Genomic DNA, 18,461 nt, shown 5'->3' on the forward strand with positions numbered 1-18,461 from the left:
AGGCGTACATCTGTGCTGTTATACAGACATGTTGGTCCAAAAGCTGCTGTTTCGTATTTGCTGTCTACTGCTCAGTGATTGTGCTGTTGGTGGGACAAGGACAAAAAAGCTGCTCGGTTAATCTGATTTGCTGAGCTGGGAAGTCGTTCCACCAACATGTTAATGTGCTTTTAAGTCAGAATGTGAAAACGTACAGAGACAATGTGTTTGCATTTTTATTGCTCAGAGTGATGATGACAGTTTTTGTTATTTAATTACCTGGGGTTTCTTTTTCTGGTTTACAGCTAAAATGTAACTTTTGTAGCTAATCCAGGTCCCTCTATGTGGAGGGAAAGTGTTGGAACAGAATGCCATAATTCAAATTAAAAATGAGGGGAAAAAAATTATTTGAAATGTGAATTTGCTCCATTAATCAAAAACGTCTCTTAGTTAACCAAATATTTACTTTGACCCGCCGTGTGTCTGAGTATGACGTCAATAAGTTGGCCACCTGTGCAACAAAAGTTTCTCAGACTTCCCAAGACGTTTTTTTATGCTCGAGTGGGAGTTCATGTGAGTTTTCAGTCTTTTTCCGCTTACTCCACTACCAAAAGAATGTGTAAGGAGTAAATACACAACACTGCTTCTCACTGTCCTAGGAGACTCTCATTCATGCTTCATCTCGGATTCAGCGCTGGCTTTGGGCCACTTCTGCCTTTGTGCTCTGAGGATTGTATGCTATGTGATAGAAACTAGGGTGTCTTGTGGGCTGGATCTGGCACTCGGTGGTAGATTTCTCCAAGTAGCCCCTCCTAAAGCCATTGATGTCAGTGGTAGTAACATTGTGGTGTTGGCTTTTTGGTGGAAATTCTTGGATATGGTGTTACTGACCACCATCTTACAAACCACATTTACCCGAATATTCAGGAAGCTGGAATACCCAGAGGTAACCTGCACAGAAAGTACCCTGGCCAAAGCAGGGGATTTGAACCAGGAACCTTCCTGTTTCCTTTTTTTTTTTTTTTGGTTTGTAAATCTGACAAAATGTTAAAGAAGCAAAACACGATACCTCGGCTACATAAAGTCATACGTCCGTGCTGATCTGTGCTAATTATAACTCAATTTTCTGTCTTTACATCATCTTCACATTAAACATTTTTATTCGTAGAGTTTGAAATACTTAATAGCATCACTTCTTGATATGAACTTTTCTATTTCAGTATATTAATGTATAAACTTTTCCTCACTCGAAAAATATCAGTTCAAATAAATCAACACACTGCCTCATTTGTAGTTTATTAGAAATTAAACACGCCGTAAATGTTTGATACAATTTCCTTCATTCTGCCAAAACGAAAACACTCCACAGTTCTCACTCCTGCCACATCAGAGCACTTCACACATACACACGGTTACTGTATATTCATCAGTTAGTGTATCTTACAGTTAATTTACAGTCCAGATTTTTTTTGTGACATTACAAAAATAAAATCTAAAAATCAAAAATTACAAGACGTTTTAGTGAAGAACATCTATAGAGTCAAAATGGAAAGAAAGATGTGAAAAGCTCGAGAAAAGAAAGAGGTCTCTAGAATAAAAAGAAGAGCACAAGCGCATGAGAACAGTTCTGAACGTAATCCCATTCACACAGAGCCAACACGAAATCTGCAACGTAACAGTGGATTAAAACCCTCTGTGTGGTTACGACAGCATGTGATCCAACACTGCGTATCGGAAACCGGTGCTAAACATCCGCTTCATGGCGAGACACTTCCACAGTATGCAGACCGTGCTGCATCTCTTTCCCTCTACGTTTCTAAATCCACGCTGACACGTGGCCACTGTCAGATTTATAGGGACATTAAACGTCTCCCTTTGTGATTTTTTCTGAAAAACCCAACCGTTTTTTTTTTTAAAACCAGTATCACTTTACATGTGCTACAAGTTTAAAAAGAAAAAAACATTGATTAAATTGAAGATGTTACCTGTGATGGCCCCACTTGAGTCATTATAAACCTGAATGTGACTACTCACTAAACCAGTATGAAGTGCAGACTGAGTTTGCTTAGTGTTTAATTACAAATGAAAATTAAAAATGTACTTTTCAAATGATATGCACGTTTACTTCCGATGGCACAATTCTTGCATGACTTGCACTTCGTTAGGTACACTGGTTCAAATGCTGGTGAATGGAATGGCATGCTTTGGGCCCCTTGGTACCAACTGAGCATTGTTTAAACACCACAGCCTACCTGAGTATTGTCGCTGACCACGTCTATCCCTTTATGACCAGTGTTCCCATCTACTAATGGCTGCTTCCAGCAGGATACCACACCAGATCGCAAAACTTAAACCATCTCAAACTGCTTTCTCGAACATGACAACAGGTTTACTGCACTCAAATGGCCTCTCCAGTCCTTAGACCTCAATCCAGCAGAGCACCTTTAGGATGTGGTGGAACAACTCACAGGCATTTGCATCGTGGATGTGCAGTTGAAAAAAAAAAGAAAAGAAGATATAGCCTAATAAAGTGTCCAGTGAGTGTAAGTTTAAACAGATACAGTTTGACATTTTGAGCGGGGAAACTTACAACATGTTACTTAGTGAGCTGGCGGCAGCTGAATCTGTGCAAAATAAGCCACCTTTAATTCAAAGCTGCTAAATGTCAGGAACTGTAAATGTTAAAGCAGGAAACAAAACTGTGAGACAGAGTCTGCGACAGGCAGTAAACAGATTCTTTGTCAGGTTAGTGCCCCTTTAAATTTCTGTTAATTCACTAGTTTTAAGACAAAATGAGGAAACGTCAGGACTCGTCTCTCTTGCGTCTGTTATACCTGTTTTAGATGTGTGATTATGAACCGTTCATAACTAAAAATGATAAAAGTTTATTATTGTAGTGCACTCCGGACCTCATAAATACACCCGGATTACAAAAAGCACTTCTTTTGTGGCTCAATGGAACAAGCTGTCGCTGTTTTGTCTTTAATTTATTTCATGTCTTCCTTGGTTTGCCGAACTTAAAAGTCTAAACTGAACATTGAAGGATTCAGATGCAGATGCTCACGGCCTCTTCCTGACCCCCCGAAAAAAAGAAAAAAAAATCAGTGAGCTACGGAAGACTGAAATGAGGTGGTTTGAACATGCTACTTCTGGATTCTGGAAAACTTAGTATTTCCTACACTTCACAACAAAATCAAAGACTTTAAAATCTGAGTGTGAGCTGATGCGACAGGAATCCAGCTCTGTTCACTTTACTTTCTTCAAATACTCATGGAAAAAATAAAAAAAAAATACCACAGGTTTTTTGTTGTTGTTTTTTTAGTATTGCTTGATGCGATGAGGGGGAACACCACATTTTGCTGGATGTGGATGTGAGAGAGGCCTTCGAAGGTTCGAAGCGTGGTCCGACTTAGCTGTCTTTGTGTAACGTCTGATGAAGATGGAGATAAAGTGGTTTCTTTGTGAGAAGCTGCAGTTTCTTCCTCTTAAAGTCCGTGGGCTTCTTGTACCTGAAATGAAACACAGGAGCAGTTTTCACTCCACAATCGAGAGAAGATTTTTCTCCAGTTCACGCTGGAAAACGCTCATTGGACGGTGAGACTCACAGCTCAATTACGATCGGCCCGGGTTTGATCTCGTCCATTTCCATGAAGGCAAAACACTTTGTGCTGGTGAACCTCTTTTTGGGTTTGTAGTGCTTGAATTCAAAGAAGATAGCTGCTCCTGGAAAAAATGTAAACGTACCTCAAATGTTAAAGGAGGATATGAGAGAATATGTTTAATAGTCACATTAAATCAGGAAAAATACTGGTGCTGGCCAGAGGGATACACCTATTGTATCAATTTCAAATTCCCCTTGTTCCCAAGTTATCGCATTCACAAGATTTTCAGAAAACATAACCTCTGACCTTGAGATCGAGTTAACTGAGATAAGAACTTGCATGAGATTTTTTAAGCGATACATCCATGGTATCAATTTCAAAATCCTAGGTGACAATATTTCTAAATTTGCAGCAGGTTGCTGTCTCTTCCTGGGCTTGGTTGTGCGTGAGGTTTCTTCCTGTTAAAAGTGAGTTTTTTCTTCCCACTGTCGCCAAGTGCTTGTTCAAAGGGGGGCGTTTGATGGTTGGGGTCTTTACCTTACAATATAAAGCGCTCTTAGGCGCCGTTGTGATTTGGCGTTATATAAATAGAACTGAAATTAATTGAATTGAATTAACTTAGGTGCCACATAGGTCACATAGGTGCCACCTATGCAGTAATAATTAACCATTAACTAATAGTAAAGTGTGGAGAATTCATAGCCAGCAAGTGGTCTTCTTTCCTGGCTCCTGCACAAACTACACAGACATCTCTTTATATCTGCTACATGTGAGAAGGACTGCCTGGAGTTTTTGTTTATGTGTAAAAACAGCTTTATTTTCACTGCAGGTTTATTTTCTAGTCGTCCGCTCCTCCCCGCAGGAGCTCTCTTGCCTCTACTCGGAGAACGCTGAGCAAAAAAAAAAAAAAAAAAAAAAAAAAAAAAATCACACAAATTACTTGGCATGCTGTGAACCCAGCGTGTGGCGGGGACTACCTTTTGGTAATTTCTCCACATGTCTCTGGACCTCCACGTCCACACTGAAGTGAATGTACGTGTCTTCCTTTCTGGTGGCCACGGGGGTATCCTGCACCGGGTTCAGATCGACACCGTTTACATCTGCAGCCACAGGAAAAGGCGGAGAGGTTTTCATGTACAGGGGACAGAGAGCGTGGGAGTACAGCTGAAAAGAGGGTGTGTCCAATCTGAAAGCAGCAGCTGTGAAGGTTATAAAAGCAACTCCAGGCCAGCCTGCTGAAGGCGTGCACTGTGGGATCTGTACCTTTGACACTGATGGTCATGTAAGGATCAATGCACTGTCCGGCGTCCTTTAACCCAATTTTTTCAATCCTTATTGTAAGTAGCGTCATCCCAGGCTCTGAGGGTAGCCGTGGTAACAAGGTACCTATAAAAGGACAAAGGTCAGAAGATATTAGCAGTTAGAACTGGTTTTAAAAACTGGTTTCAAGTTGGGGATTTTGGCAAACCAGTTTTACACATTTTGATCAATCCATAGGAATGATGCGTTTAATCCATTCTCCTTTAAGTCCCTATCACTTCCTGATGGATATCTGTCTTTGGGGCTTTGTCTACAGGCAGTTTGCCAGTAAAAAGTTAGTTTACAGAGGTTTAAATCTCTTTAGCTAAATAAAGTTTGAACTACAGCAGGAAACAAAGCTGGCGAGAGGAAATAAAGTGAACCAAAAAAATATCAAAGCTGTAGCTGTGAACCAAAAACCATCATCTGAAAGAAGATAAAGACACATTAAAACAGAAGGGAGTACAACACAGCCAACGAGCCAATCAACAGTGGAAATAGGAAACACGTGACCAAATTATGTTGTCGTTTTGACCCTAATTTGGGGGCAAAGTTTCCCACCGTACACTGTGGAGTTTAATGGATCTGACTGGCAGTCCTGCACATGTGTTTTAAGCCCTTGTGACTACTTAAATCAAAGTTAAGGCTCATTTAAAATTGGGGCTGCAAGTAATTGCTGGGATTTGAGCCAAGAAGTCTGCTGCTCCTTGTACATTACTCACATTTATATATAGTTTGAGCTATTGTAAGCACAAAAATATGGGTTCCTCTATTCGCCCCCATCCCGAGAATCTCACGTACTTTTGGTTTCATTATGATTAAATTGGACACAGAATTTATTGTGCTTCTTTTCTGTTGGATCAAATTTCGCAGCATCCTATGTGAACACTTTTAGAAAAGGTCATCAATGACTCTCACACACTCATCATGGGCATGAATGCCGTGGTAGTTTTTTGGCTTTTTAATAGTTTCTGTGAACTGTTTTTTCCAGGATAGAATAATAGTGCAGCATACAGCTTTAATAACACAAGTTTTAATATATTTTGCATTTTTTTCTCATCTCCATAGGGTCAAAGGTATACAAACAGGCTCAAATCTATACATACATCCGCATACAATCAACAATGTCTTTTAACTTAGCAAGGCTGAGGCCTTCTAACTTCTCGTTAGCAGTTGTTATTGACTACAACTAGCAGAAAATCTTTGCCGGCATAAAACAAAGATTTGTTTGACGGGACTCATTAGATTGATCAAGTTAAGAAGGTCTCTTGGAGAAATTTCTAAACAACTGCAGATTCCTGGATCAAACAACTTAAAACCAGGAACCAATGAGGCGCAAACTTCACATGAACTGGAAACGTCTGAAACACCAGCATCTCTGTCCACGGTGACACAATCATCATAGACTGAGACGATGCTGACCAAGAAAGAAGCTCCTGCTCCAAAACCCACAACTGAAATTTGCACCACATGAACAAGCCGAATGCCTTCTGGAGAAAACTGTTATGGTCAGACGAGACAGAGATTGAGTTATTTGGCCACAATGACAAGAGGTATGTTTGGGGTCGTAACGGTGAGGCTTTCAAACCAAAGAAAATTGTACCGACTGTCGAGCATCACGCGCTAGGGCCTCCAAATCCTTCCATCTAACCTCAAATCAGCAGCTAGACGGTTGAAACTTTGTCACAGTTGGGTGTTCCAACAGGACAATGTTCCCAAATGCAAATCAAAACTAGGAAAATGGGAAGCAGGCTAACATTAAGCCCTTAAAATAAACTTCCCTATTTTTGGACTACGCTTAAAAGCCAGCTCTCCTCCAGGAAATCAAGCAATTTAAATAAACTCTACTAATTCTGCTGAGAAGAGTGTTCAAATATCCAATTAGAATTATGCCAGAAGCTTCTTGGTGGTTACCAAAAGCGTCTGCTTAAGGTGCAACTTAAGGGACATTTAACAAAATGTCATTGCAGGTGCATGGACCCTGTGTGGATTCGACAAAATACCAAATAAATAAAAATTTGTGCAAGCAAATCTTGCTTTTTTAAAGTCACTAAAGCTGCATGCTGTACAATCCATCCACCCTGGAAAAATAACAGGTCAAAGAAATTATTAAAAGCCCAAAATTACCATGACATTCATGCCCATGATGACTATGTATAAATGTCTGACCACAACTGTATATTTAGAGTTTTCGAAACCTCACTTTGGAATGATGATGGAACAAGGAGATGTTAGGTTGGGTATAACACATCCTCTGAGGACAGAAATGATCTCAGAGCCAAATCATCACATTTACCATAAAGTACTTAACTCTAATAAAGGAAATATTTCTGATTTTAATAAATGAGCTCTGAAAAAAAATCTGTTTGGCCAAAGCTGATGGAATCAGGCTACCTTGATCAGTGGAAAAGCTTTCTGTTGGTGAAAGAGTGAATCATTAACTTCACCTTCCAGTCACACATACGCATCTAGTTCTAAAATTAACTCTGAATGAGGCAGGATTATTCACAGTCATGCAATAGAGGACAGATTCAAACGCCTTTCATTCATAAGCTGTACCTTGCAAAGCTGCTAATGAAGCAGGCGGGAATGAGCGGTGAAGCCATGCACGGCACCAACAGAAAAGACAAAAAAAAAAAGCAAACACACACGGTCAGATGATCCTCCAAAACACGACAACATGTAACAATGACATGTGAACTCAAGCGGGTGATAAACAGGTGTAACGCACCAGGAGCCCGTGGCGGAAAAGCTTCTGTTGAACCTGCTCCCGCTGTGGCATCCTCCTCCTCTTCCAGCTCGAGGTTCTCCTCTTCACCTGGAGCAAAGATTTTCCTGATGGCAAGGAACACAAACCCGCCCCCCCCAAAACACCTGATTCATTGGACTGATAAAGTTTACATATCCCTGTAAGGAAAATATTTAAAGCGTGTGCCCCCCTTCACAGAAACACTTTTTTTTTAGAGACCTGAAGATAAAATTATCAACGCTTGTGTGTGATTACATGACTCATGTTGATCTATTAGTTATTCTTTTATTGTATTAATTCACAAAAATCTGTAAATCCAGTAATGTTGAGAGACAATGACACATGCAGCACGAGCCCAAAGCAGTAATAACACCAGTGATGGATTTTTACCTTAACGGCACCGGCTGAACATCGAATGGAAACTCTTTGTTGTAGGTGAGTACATTTCTAATTACTGTTGAAGAAAAAGGAGTTAGGTTGATTATATCACTATTAAAACATGTCAGAATATCCAGTAAATTGTCCATCAGTGTTTTTCCTTCATAGAGAAATTGTTTCCACAGGCCAGAGCAAAAGGAAAAAAGAAAAATCACCAGATCAACATTTTAAATTCGTCTTTCATTTACTAAAGTGTAATAAACATTTGTTTGCAAAATGCCCAGAAATGCATGTAGAGTTCTGTCAAATAAGGCCACACAGTTTCAGCACCTTTACTGTACACACATCAATCATGTTTTTCTGCAGAGTCGCCCCTTAGAGGCCCATTTCGAGCCAGGAAAAAACCCAGTCATACACTTACTGGTTTCCAGTTTCTTCAGGTCTTCTAAGTTGAACTCTTCCTTTGACTGAGTGCACTGAAGAAACCCAGACAAAAGATATGTTCAGTATTTGTTTTTCCTCAGGAAAAAATGTAATTTTTTGCAGCGCTGTGCAAAAGTCTTGAGCCACCCCTAATTTATTCATAATGGGAAATAGAAAAGTGTGTAAACATACAGCATACAAGGCAAAAACAACTCTAACGAGCTTGAAAGCCAAGATTTATGATCACTTTTATTCATCATGAACTGACGTCTCTTAGTCAAGCTTTCTTATGGTTTCTTTAGGTAGTCTTCAGAAACAGCTCTCCAGGCTTCTTGAATGACATTTACAGCTCTTTCTTGGAAGTTGGTCGTCTTCTGTTCAATGTGAGACGATCTCACACTTATCTCACATTAATGTTGAGGTTCAGGCTCAGGGGAGGTCAATCCACGACTGACAGTGACTCTTTGTGTGTTTCTCTATTCAGGAATACTTTTCCTGCATTGGCAGTGTGTTTGGGCAGAAAAATAACGCCATTATCAAACACTTTCTGGACGGACCAGAATCTGATTGTACTTTTCTGTGTTCTTATTCCATCGATTTTAACAAGATCCCTAATGCACACTGGCAGAAACGCAGCCCCAAATCATTACAAGGTTTTACAGATGGGTGTAGACACCCACCGCTACACCTCTCTCCTGACCCCTTCTATACTTACCGATGATGATTTGAACCAAAAATGTCAAACTTGGATTCATCACTCCATAAAACCTTTTGGCACTGATTTCGAGTCCAGTTCTTGTTTAATTTGGCATCCCTCAGCCTTTCCTCCCCGTTTCCTTTCCTTAAGAACGCCTTCCTGACAGCCACCCTTCCACTGAGACCATTTCTGATGAGGCTTTGTTGAACAGTACATGGCTCAGCTGAAGGGTCAGATGGATCTCTCAGGTCCATGTGTCAGGTTTTTGATGGATTTTTTCTGGTTTCTTAAGGCTTTGAAGTACTGTTTTGTATTTTAGGCCTCTCACTTCTTTTCTTCTATACTTGACACTTTTCCTTATCTTATTTTAAGGACACCTTTTCAGTTATAGCTCTTTGGGAATCACTTAGTCCAACAATCACAATTTTATGCCTTTTAAAACTCAAAGTGTCTAAAGATAACATTTTAAATCATTTATTTGCTAATGGCCAATGTCCATTTATTTGCTAATGGCCAATGTCCAAAGACAAACTTTGAAAGACCTTCAGAAAGCCTGGAAAACTATTGCTCAAGACCACTTTCAAAAGTGTTATATGCATAAGTAAAACTGCCGATGCTCAAATTTTACTTTTATATAATAACGATGACCTCAGCATCTCTGAAAACCTGGATACGGCCTCCTTTTTGTAGCTACTAATCACGCAGACTCCTATACAAACCTGCAAACTGGCACTTCTCATCTCCAGACATGTTGCAATCTTTGCCAGAGTTTTCTTTAAAAGAAAGAAAAAAAACACTCGTTAGTTTAAGTAAAGTGACAGGCACTCCGGTGCAGAAGCTGCAGGCGGATGTAATGATTACCTTCTGCTCTTCGGTGAAGTCTGATGAATTTGCTGACTGGACTTCTTTTTGCAGTTGTCTTGCCAAACTAAACGAACCCACATGAAACACAGTTAGACGCGTTAATGATTCACTGCAAGACCCTGCAAGACTCCTATAAGGTAAGGTGTGTGTCTGTGCGCCCCCCTGCGGACAGTAGAAGCCGCTGCAGTGATCTAGATTTTTGCATTGTTAGTGCAGTTTTAAATAAACTATTAACTGGGAGAGAAGCTGGGCGCATTTTAAGGAAATTGCAAAGACAAAGATCTGGTCTGAGAAGCAGAAACCATTCCTCACTCAGCAGATGAAACCCACCCATAACAATGAGAGGGTGTGGCTGACTGTTTCCCAACACTCTGAGGAATACTGGCCCGTTTCTGCATTGCATGACACATAATGAAACAGACTGCTCGCAGCTCCGACCGATTTTCCATGACAGGCTACATGGACGGACTCTCCCTTAAACTCTAAAGTGCTGCTGTGGACAGAGCTAGGATGCATCAGGCAACACATCTGCTCCCCACTGCAACAACTGCCACATCACGTCATGGATGGTAGGGTTTATTTACTGCTCCGAGAGCTGACTGACAGCACACGGGCTAACTTCTTGCACCTACTGTCTCCTACATGTTTCCCCGCAGATTTTAGGGACAGGCGACCCAGAGAAGGGAAAAATAATAATTTAAAAAAAGAAGAAGAAGAAGAAGAAGCACAGCGCCCGGACTGCGTTCGGGTTAAACCAGCGCTGTGGACACACAGGACACACATGTTGAATGCAACTTACATTTGGTACTCATCTATAGCCTCCACTAATTGTCCCCACGAGTCAAAGTCTGTGCCTTTCTTAAAACTGGCGTGCCATTTCTGAATAGTCTTGTTGACATCAGACATGTTGGCGGGGCGGATACTCGCGGCGCTCTCAGGGCAGCATAGCCGAGGAGGAGATTCATCTACGGGGCTTCAGCGGCAGCGGAGTCGTCGGCCAGGTCATCTGCTGTCCAGAGGCGCGCGGATGGACCGGTGACACTCCGACCAAGCCCTTTCTGCCTGCTCACCCTAATATCAGCGCATCCGCAGGAGAAAGGAAGTCCCGCCTGGAGCTCGGGGTGCGCGCGTTTCGGGACTCGGGGTCGCCCGAATGGGCGAAGAGCACCGCGGCGCGTTTGAGGTTTGAGTGCTGCGGGGAGAAAGAAGAGCTATTTTATTTAAAGGTGCAGGGATTTTTAACAACTGTATACACCAGCAACAGCTATGAAGCAGTACTACAGTTAAAATACTGCAAAGTAACAGTGTTCATGTTTGGCTGTTTGGGGTTGTTTTGTTTTTTTATGTATTCTCCACTTTTTATTTTATTTTTTTCTTTTCTTTTTAGGTATAAGGATCTTTCACTACACTGTTTTGAATTTTAAAAAACAGTAAACACAAGCTCCAACGAAAACCCCCCAAATAATATTTATAATAAAATACAATATGATTGTGACTGTTTTATTTATATAGCACCATTCTTTACACTTATACTCAATGTGCTTACCAAGCGATCAAAACAAGAGAAATCATAGACGTCTACAGTGTCTTAAGGCAATACAAAATGCAAGCTAACGAACACAAACTTATTATATGTAGGAATAATTAAAAGGTTTCAAGTTAAACATGTGTTATTACAACACTAACAGGGTCCACATGATTACCTTTTATTATAAAATTTAAAAGTGTTATTTCATTTATTTATTTATTTATTTATTTATTTATTTATTTATTTATTTGTCTTGATGGTTGCTCAGTCATGCAGGCAATGAAATCCTAGACCTTATTAGCAACTCTATAAACAGTATATTCGCATTATGTGAATACACTGTTTAGAATGAAACCTGCAGTCAGCTAAGATAGAAGTTACTTGAATGAGTGACGAAACGTTTCCCGCACGTAAAACTCTACGTCTTGTTTTCTCCCTACTGTAATATGTTCATGGACACCGTAATATTTCTACTTTGGGTCTGCAAAAGCTGAATAAATTTTGAATTAATAAAAAAAAACAACTAAATGATTTTAGAGGGATCCAAGTGATTCATGGGCTGTCCAAAGATAAGCGTTGAAGCACATCTGTGGCCTTTATTTTGAAAGAAATCGAAATGTCTTCCGGTTTCTCCCAGTATGTCGGGATGTGGCGGAGGAGCTGAAACAGCGCAGCTAGTGGTGTCCTTTCGGACGACTTGGCCGCTGACAGAATGAGATAAGATGGATAAAGAGACGGCGGCGGATTGCTGTGCGGCTGAAGACGATGAATATCCGGACTCGGAGGTTTTTTGTCTGATGAGAGTCGGGAGGAACTCAGACTGGCTTCGCTTGTTCGAAAACACAGAGGTGCAGCTTGCTAATGTTAGCTAACGTGCTATATTTATACTAACATGAAGCTTGCTGAAGTTCACGGCAGATTCCAGTTTACATGTTGGGGGAACATTACCCCCAATTTATGGTTAATAATTAAGAAGTGTTTTAAGCTGAAGAGTGTCCCTGTCCGTTTTTATAAAACCGGAGATGCAGACTGGAGCTAACTAACATGTTTATTTTTGGCTGTGCAGATCACCATTGGACGTGGTGTGGATGTAACCTACCAACTACTGTCTCCCACCTGTCCCCTAATGATCTCCAGACTGCACTGCACTTTCAGGCAAAGTGAAGACGGCCACTGGACAGTGACAGACAAGAAGGTGACAACGAGCTTTATTGTGAAATATATTTTACTTATAACTCTAGAAACATGAGATGAAAGGTGAACATCAATACCATACTAATCATATACTGTTTTATGTTCTGAGGTATACTAAAATGCAGAAGGCCAAAGGTTCAGGACCTTCAACAGCAACATCAAATCACATTAGATGTTAGGCATTGAAAATGTGAAATAGATTAAGTTAAACTGCCAATATTTTATCATTACTATTTAATGAACATTTCCCCAAAGATTGTTAAGACAGTGTGCATCCTTATGCAAACTTTCCATGCTATGGTATTTTACTTGTAGTGTAAATTTCTTCATCTGCAGTTTTGTCTTTTTCTTCCTTACTCGTGAATGAAATCTAGTCTGTTTTGGCCTTTAACAAGTGTGTTAAAGTCCGGTTCACTGTCAGCACTAAGGTGGGATTTGATAAACTTCATTAATAAGAATGTCTGTTTACGTATGAAGTTAGATTCAAAGAGGACCAACATCTTCTGTGCATGCCTCCTTATGTGTTGAAAGTTCTCCTTTTTGAGAGAAGAATTCAAATCCAGCGCTGATACTGACTCGAAGTTCTCTGCAGTAGGGAATCAAAAGTGCAACAAGCATCAGTAATGTGTTCATTTTTAGCACTGACTTATGCAACACATCCTGGTGTACAATACAATGGAAAAATACCAGTTCCAGTTATGGGTTCATTTCAGTGTCTTTATCTGGGATCTGCTTAAAAAGTCCAAAATTTCTCTCTGTAAGCTCTCGGTTGTAACACCTGTCGGTTTGTTCCATTTCAGCCTCAGCCTATCCGCGTGCAGTTCATGAATAAATCTCTGTCTTTCATACTTGCTTTCATTTTGCTTTCTGAACTCAACTATGTAGTCTTTGGTAATCTCATGTACAAAAATTAGTAACTGCTCTGTCGCCCATCCCTTTTGTATGTGTCTCTGAATGAAGCTGTGGTGGGGAACGTTAACGTGGACATGACCTACAGTCTGAACGGCAGAATGACATCATTGTAAAATGTTGCATGTTTGAAAAGAGTTTCAGTGTCCTGGACACGAAGGAGTGGAATCACCTGCTGAGACGGCTCCTGAAATTGTTTCGGTGTGAGGAAATATCCTTAAACAGTTTACTCTCCACCATGTGTAAATGTCTTGGAGACAGGATGTTTAAGTAGTGTAGGCTTGTTGTGCGAACATCCCGTACAAGACACATGGACTACAAACAATCCACGGTACCTTCGTGACATCTGTCGACCACCTCTGTCATGCCACCACATGAAAATGACTCCTGTCTCCCAGCTGGGATACGGCTCTGGGTCATACCAGATGCTACAAAGTCCATGAAATTTAGTGGGTCACTTAATATTTGCATGTGTGGCCTTTCAGCCGTGTGATGAGTTTGTATTTATCCATAGATGCCTTTTTACAGTCCTGTTATTTCCAGCAAATGGCAATATGTCTGAGCTTAAGTTTGGGCATTTGTGACTTTAAAGTACATTTAAATTCTCAAGTTAATTCAGTTTTAAATATGTTTCTGTACCAGTGTATTATTTTGGTTCTGTTTTTTTCCCTCAGAGTCTTAATGGTGTTTGGGTGAATGGAACTCGTCTGCCTTCCGATGAAGCCCATCCGGTCAGGCTCGGAGACTCCATACAGCTCGGAGTTCCTGTAATTGGAAACAAAGCAGAGTTTGACTATGTCGTCGTCCAGAAGCCCCTCAGAGACATTAAACGCTTCCTGGCAAAGAAACTGGTAGAGCGAGTAACTTCAAAATCTGCCCACATATCCAAGAAGCCCAAGAGGAAATTGACCATGGAAGAAGTGGAGCCATCTACCTCGAAGCCCAAACTCTACCGCTGCTCTTCTGCAGACAAGTCCTTGGCAGTGCCCTGCCCTTTATCTCCGCTAAAAGGTCAGCAGCGACTCAGTCACATAAAGCCAGAGGGAACCAGACCTGGCAGAGATGACCGTCAAGCAGAACGACCTTCAGATGGCTCCAGTGCTACCCGTGACTTTGACAACTTGCAAATGTAAGCCAGAATAACAGCAAGATAAGAAACAAATGTACCCAGTAATAAAAGAATGAGTGAAAAATACTACTCTGAAGTTTTATTTTCCTTGTTTATTGTCTGCAGGTACAGTCAGAACATTCTGCTCTTAAGGGAGCAGGTGGATAACACCCAGAGGCAGGTCGCCTCCCTGGAGGGGGAGCCCCGACAGGCTGACCCGCTCAGAGAGGAGCAGGTCAGGGAGCTGCGGGGTCAACTAGATACACTCAGAGCTAAAATGCACAGGATGGAGACATTAGAGAAGTCTTTTAGTGAGACTAAAAGGCTGCTAGAGGTGAGTTGTTTTTTGTTTTGTTGTAGTGTCTTTTATGTACAGGAGTTCCTTCATTAGCACCCATTTTAAAAATAGCCTCTGTTTGTTGTCTTGTTGTTACTTTTTTTTTTAAAGCTCCTACAAGTGACAGTTCATGCTTGATTGGCACTGCTTTGTAAGATGCTATTTTAAATCAAATCTGTCATTAAATTTTAGTTATTTGACAGCCAGCAGGCCTCTGGTGTGAGTGTCTCTGACCAAACAGTCAGAAACAGACTCATAAGGGTGGCCTGAGGGGCTGACGTCCTCCGCTGAGGGCTGTGCTCACTGCCCTGCGCTGTGGTGCCCGATTGGGATTAGCTATAGAATACCAGAACTGGTAGGTCTCTCCTTTTCACGGATGAGAGCAGTTCACCCAAAGCACGAATGATAGACACTGGAAAATGTTGTGCTGCCTGTAACATTGTTTAGCACAACTGATTTGGTGTTGCGTTCATGATGGTCTGTGGAGGCATATCCATTGAGGAACATAGAGGCCTCTACGCTCACATAGAGAGTAAATACAGCCTCTGTGTGAAAGTAGATGCACAGATATTGGGATGATATGCTGATACGCTTTCAGCATGTTTCATGGTGATGAGCAGTTCTACAGAAGATGGACAAAAACTAGTCTTGGATGTTTTTCCCACTGTTATTAGTGTTATTATATTTTATCATGATTGTATGTGAGTATGCATTCATATTGGGGGGTTATGTGTCTTTCTATTCCTCTGCAAAGTGCTCTGAATTTCCTCGTGTCTGAATGGTGCTGTACAAATAAATCCAACTTGACTTGTTGCAATAGCACCACACTCAAATTCAGTGAGCTCTCTTGAAAGGTCCATTCTTTCACAAATACCAAAGATTAAGCAGTGTAGGCCCAATACTTTTGCACCTATAATCCAAAGAATACAATTTTTGCATAAATAATTGCAAAACTCAAAATATTCTCTTTCACCCTTTTATGCTTGTAGGAGCAGAAAACGCAGCAACAAGAGGAGCTTTTAAAAAAGCAGCTTGAAGAGGCCCTGCAAGAAGTATGTCGGATCAAACTAATTTGTGTGCAGTAGCTGTTATTATTTAGAGTGCTTGCATTTTGGTAAAGCAGAATACATTTTAATATGTGAATTTGTTTTCCACAAATCCTTAGCAAAAGAAAGTGATAGGTGAACTTGCGCTCTCCCGACAAGGCTTTGAAGAGATTCTCTTGGCCAAAAACAAGGAGTTGGAGGTGACAAAGGTATATTTAATCAATGCATTTATTTTTTTCCCTTCACATATTTCCACCTGCTTTTGCTTTCGAGGCTTCACTCCATTTCATCTGTTACAGGAGGAAAAGGAAAAGGCAAGAGCCCAAAAAGAGGAAGTAGTTACACAAGTGACCGAAGTGCTGGAGAATGAGCTTCAGTGCATCATCTGCTCAGAGCTCTTCATTGAGGTAGAGCTGATTACAGTTTAAAAGCAATTATTATGAAACTTATTATACGTTGTTTTGTGTTTGAGCTGATTTGTATACTAGACGCCTCTAACTGTCATCACCTTGGTTGATCCCCTGCAGGCCGTCATTCTGAACTGCGCTCATAGCTTCTGCTGTTACTGCATCAATCAGTGGCGCAAAAAGAAAGATGAGTGTCCCATCTGCCGGCAGGCCATCCAGTCTCAGACCCGCTGTCTGGCGCTGGACAACTGCATCGACCGTATGGTGGAAAACCTGAGCCTGGACATGAAGGCGAGGCGGCAGACCCTCATCTCTGAGAGGAAAGGTGAGAGGTGCGTTAACAGTGGTGTCCTACATCAAATACAGTCAGAGATGCATGCGTGGCATTATGACGTCTGCTTTCACTTACAAACACAAACCACTCAGAGTAAGTTTTCCTTGTTTCAGATAAGCGAGCTGTTGACCATGAAGTCATCAGATCAGGTCAGTGGAAAGCAGTGAAATGTTTCTTTGATGCTGTCGAGTCGGTCGGGTTATTCAACAGGGAGGAGTTCAGTAGTGTGTCATCTGTGGGTGTCTGTGGATTTATATGCTGATGTCACATTTTAGTTCATAGTGAAAAACAAAACTTTGTTCAGTCCTATGAAAAACTAAGTGTACCCCATGATTCAGTAGCTTATAGCTTGTAGTCATTTAGCAGCAATAACTTGAAGTAACCATTTTCTGTAAGACTTTAAGTCTCTCACGTTGTGGAGGAATTTTGACCCACTGTTCTTTACAGTGTTGTTAAGTTTATTGAGGTTCGTGGGTATTTGTTTATCCAAAACTCTCTTAATGTCCCACTGTAACATTTCAGTTGTTTAGGTTTGGACTTTGGGCTATTGCACCTTAATTGTTCTTTTTCAGATACAGTTTGTTGTAGTTTGCTGCTGTGCTTGTGATCATTGCTTGTTGCATGACTCAGTTTCAGCCAAGCATTAGCTGTCAAAAAATGGCTTCATATTTCACTCTCGATTGCCTTGGTACACGGAGGATTCATGGTCGACTCAAAGACTGCAGGGTGTCCAGGTCCCGTAGCTCTAAAACAACCCCAAATCATCACCCTATAGCACCAGGTGGGGTTGTGATGAGGAGAGGTGGATTTTTCAAACACAAGATGGCAGCACAATGAAGCATTTTCTCTGTATTAAAATTGCAAAAAAATTGAGCTTTCCTACAGAAGGAGCTACAACATTATGTATAGTTGAGTTAGTGTATTAATGTGCGGTATAGTGGTGGTGAAAATGAGCATCGTCTGGTCCTGATGTTGGTGGTTTTAGTTTTCATCAGATTTGTTTCCAATTTGAAAGACAGAGCAATGCTGATCTCATCTTTTTAAAGTTTGACAAAGAGCTTGAGAGTCCCTCGTGAAATGTTTGCAAAATGCAACTTTTTGCCTTTTTGTGTTTCACAGCAGCTGAATCTGCAGAGGTGATGGTGATCCCCGATGATGACAGTAGCAGCAACAGCGACAGCAACAGCAACAGCAACAGCGATAGCAGCATGGTGTCCATAGATAGCAGCCTCAGCTCCGTGTTGTCTGTGGACACGGACAGTAGCATCCATTTGGAGTCCAGCTCTCCGTACAGCGGATACTCTGATGACAGTTCTGATGAAGATGAGGATTAGCCCCTTTTTCTCCTCTGGGCTGTAATATGGAATTAGACTTTTCTGCTGTTGAGTTTTGCTTTTCCATGGAATGTTCCCGGGACATTTAGGATAGAGGATGCAAAGTTTGGTCCAGGGAGGTTTATGTTTAGTTATTTTTTGTAAAATAATCATTTGTGTTGTCTTTATTTTCAACTAAATGAATAAAGTTTATTCATATGCATTTCAAGTTCAATTTCTGTTTCCTTATATTTCAAGTAAACCTGGGAATTCAAACTTTTGTCAGTGGCACAG

At 41.0% G+C, this 18,461-nt stretch overlaps 2 protein-coding genes across 4 annotated transcripts; one reads left to right on the forward strand and one right to left on the reverse strand.

Annotated features, from left to right (window-relative positions):
• Positions 1–1,259: 1,259 nt before the first annotated feature.
• Positions 1,260–11,137, reverse strand: aida (axin interactor, dorsalization associated). 2 transcript variants are annotated; one of them, XM_085432116.1, is made up of 11 exons: positions 10,791–11,137; positions 9,989–10,055; positions 9,847–9,900; positions 8,429–8,483; positions 8,020–8,083; positions 7,612–7,715; positions 7,440–7,451; positions 4,845–4,967; positions 4,559–4,681; positions 3,585–3,702; positions 1,260–3,488 (listed from the first exon to the last, which is right to left on the reverse strand). In XM_085432116.1, the coding sequence occupies exons 1-11, from the start codon at positions 10,895–10,897 to the stop codon at positions 3,389–3,391; spliced, it is 927 nt and encodes a 308-aa protein (XP_085288242.1). In that variant the 5' UTR covers positions 10,898–11,137; the 3' UTR covers positions 1,260–3,388. The 2 variants fall into 2 exon arrangements, with proteins under 2 accessions (XP_085288242.1, XP_085288243.1); XM_085432117.1 differs by lacking the exon at positions 7,440–7,451 and having other exon boundaries at positions 10,791–11,136.
• A 1,011-nt stretch (positions 11,138–12,148) lies between these two features.
• On the forward strand, positions 12,149–18,390 carry rnf8 (ring finger protein 8, E3 ubiquitin protein ligase). Of its 2 annotated transcripts, none has more exons than XM_085432118.1 (10): positions 12,149–12,367; positions 12,586–12,714; positions 14,297–14,751; positions 14,857–15,064; positions 16,057–16,119; positions 16,233–16,322; positions 16,413–16,520; positions 16,641–16,845; positions 16,968–17,003; positions 17,974–18,390. In XM_085432118.1, the coding sequence occupies exons 1-10, from the start codon at positions 12,242–12,244 to the stop codon at positions 18,186–18,188; spliced, it is 1,635 nt and encodes a 544-aa protein (XP_085288244.1). In that variant the 5' UTR covers positions 12,149–12,241; the 3' UTR covers positions 18,189–18,390. The 2 variants fall into 2 exon arrangements, with proteins under 2 accessions (XP_085288244.1, XP_085288245.1); XM_085432119.1 differs by having other exon boundaries at positions 16,641–16,852; positions 17,974–18,000.
• The last annotated feature ends 71 nt before the right edge of the window (positions 18,391–18,461 follow it).

Source organism: Copadichromis virginalis, linkage group LG15 (assembly GCF_057382275.1).
Source record: "Copadichromis virginalis isolate Kocher_CV1m ecotype Utaka linkage group LG15, C_Virginalis_male_GT1.1, whole genome shotgun sequence".
NCBI lineage: Eukaryota > Metazoa > Chordata > Actinopteri > Cichliformes > Cichlidae > Copadichromis > Copadichromis virginalis.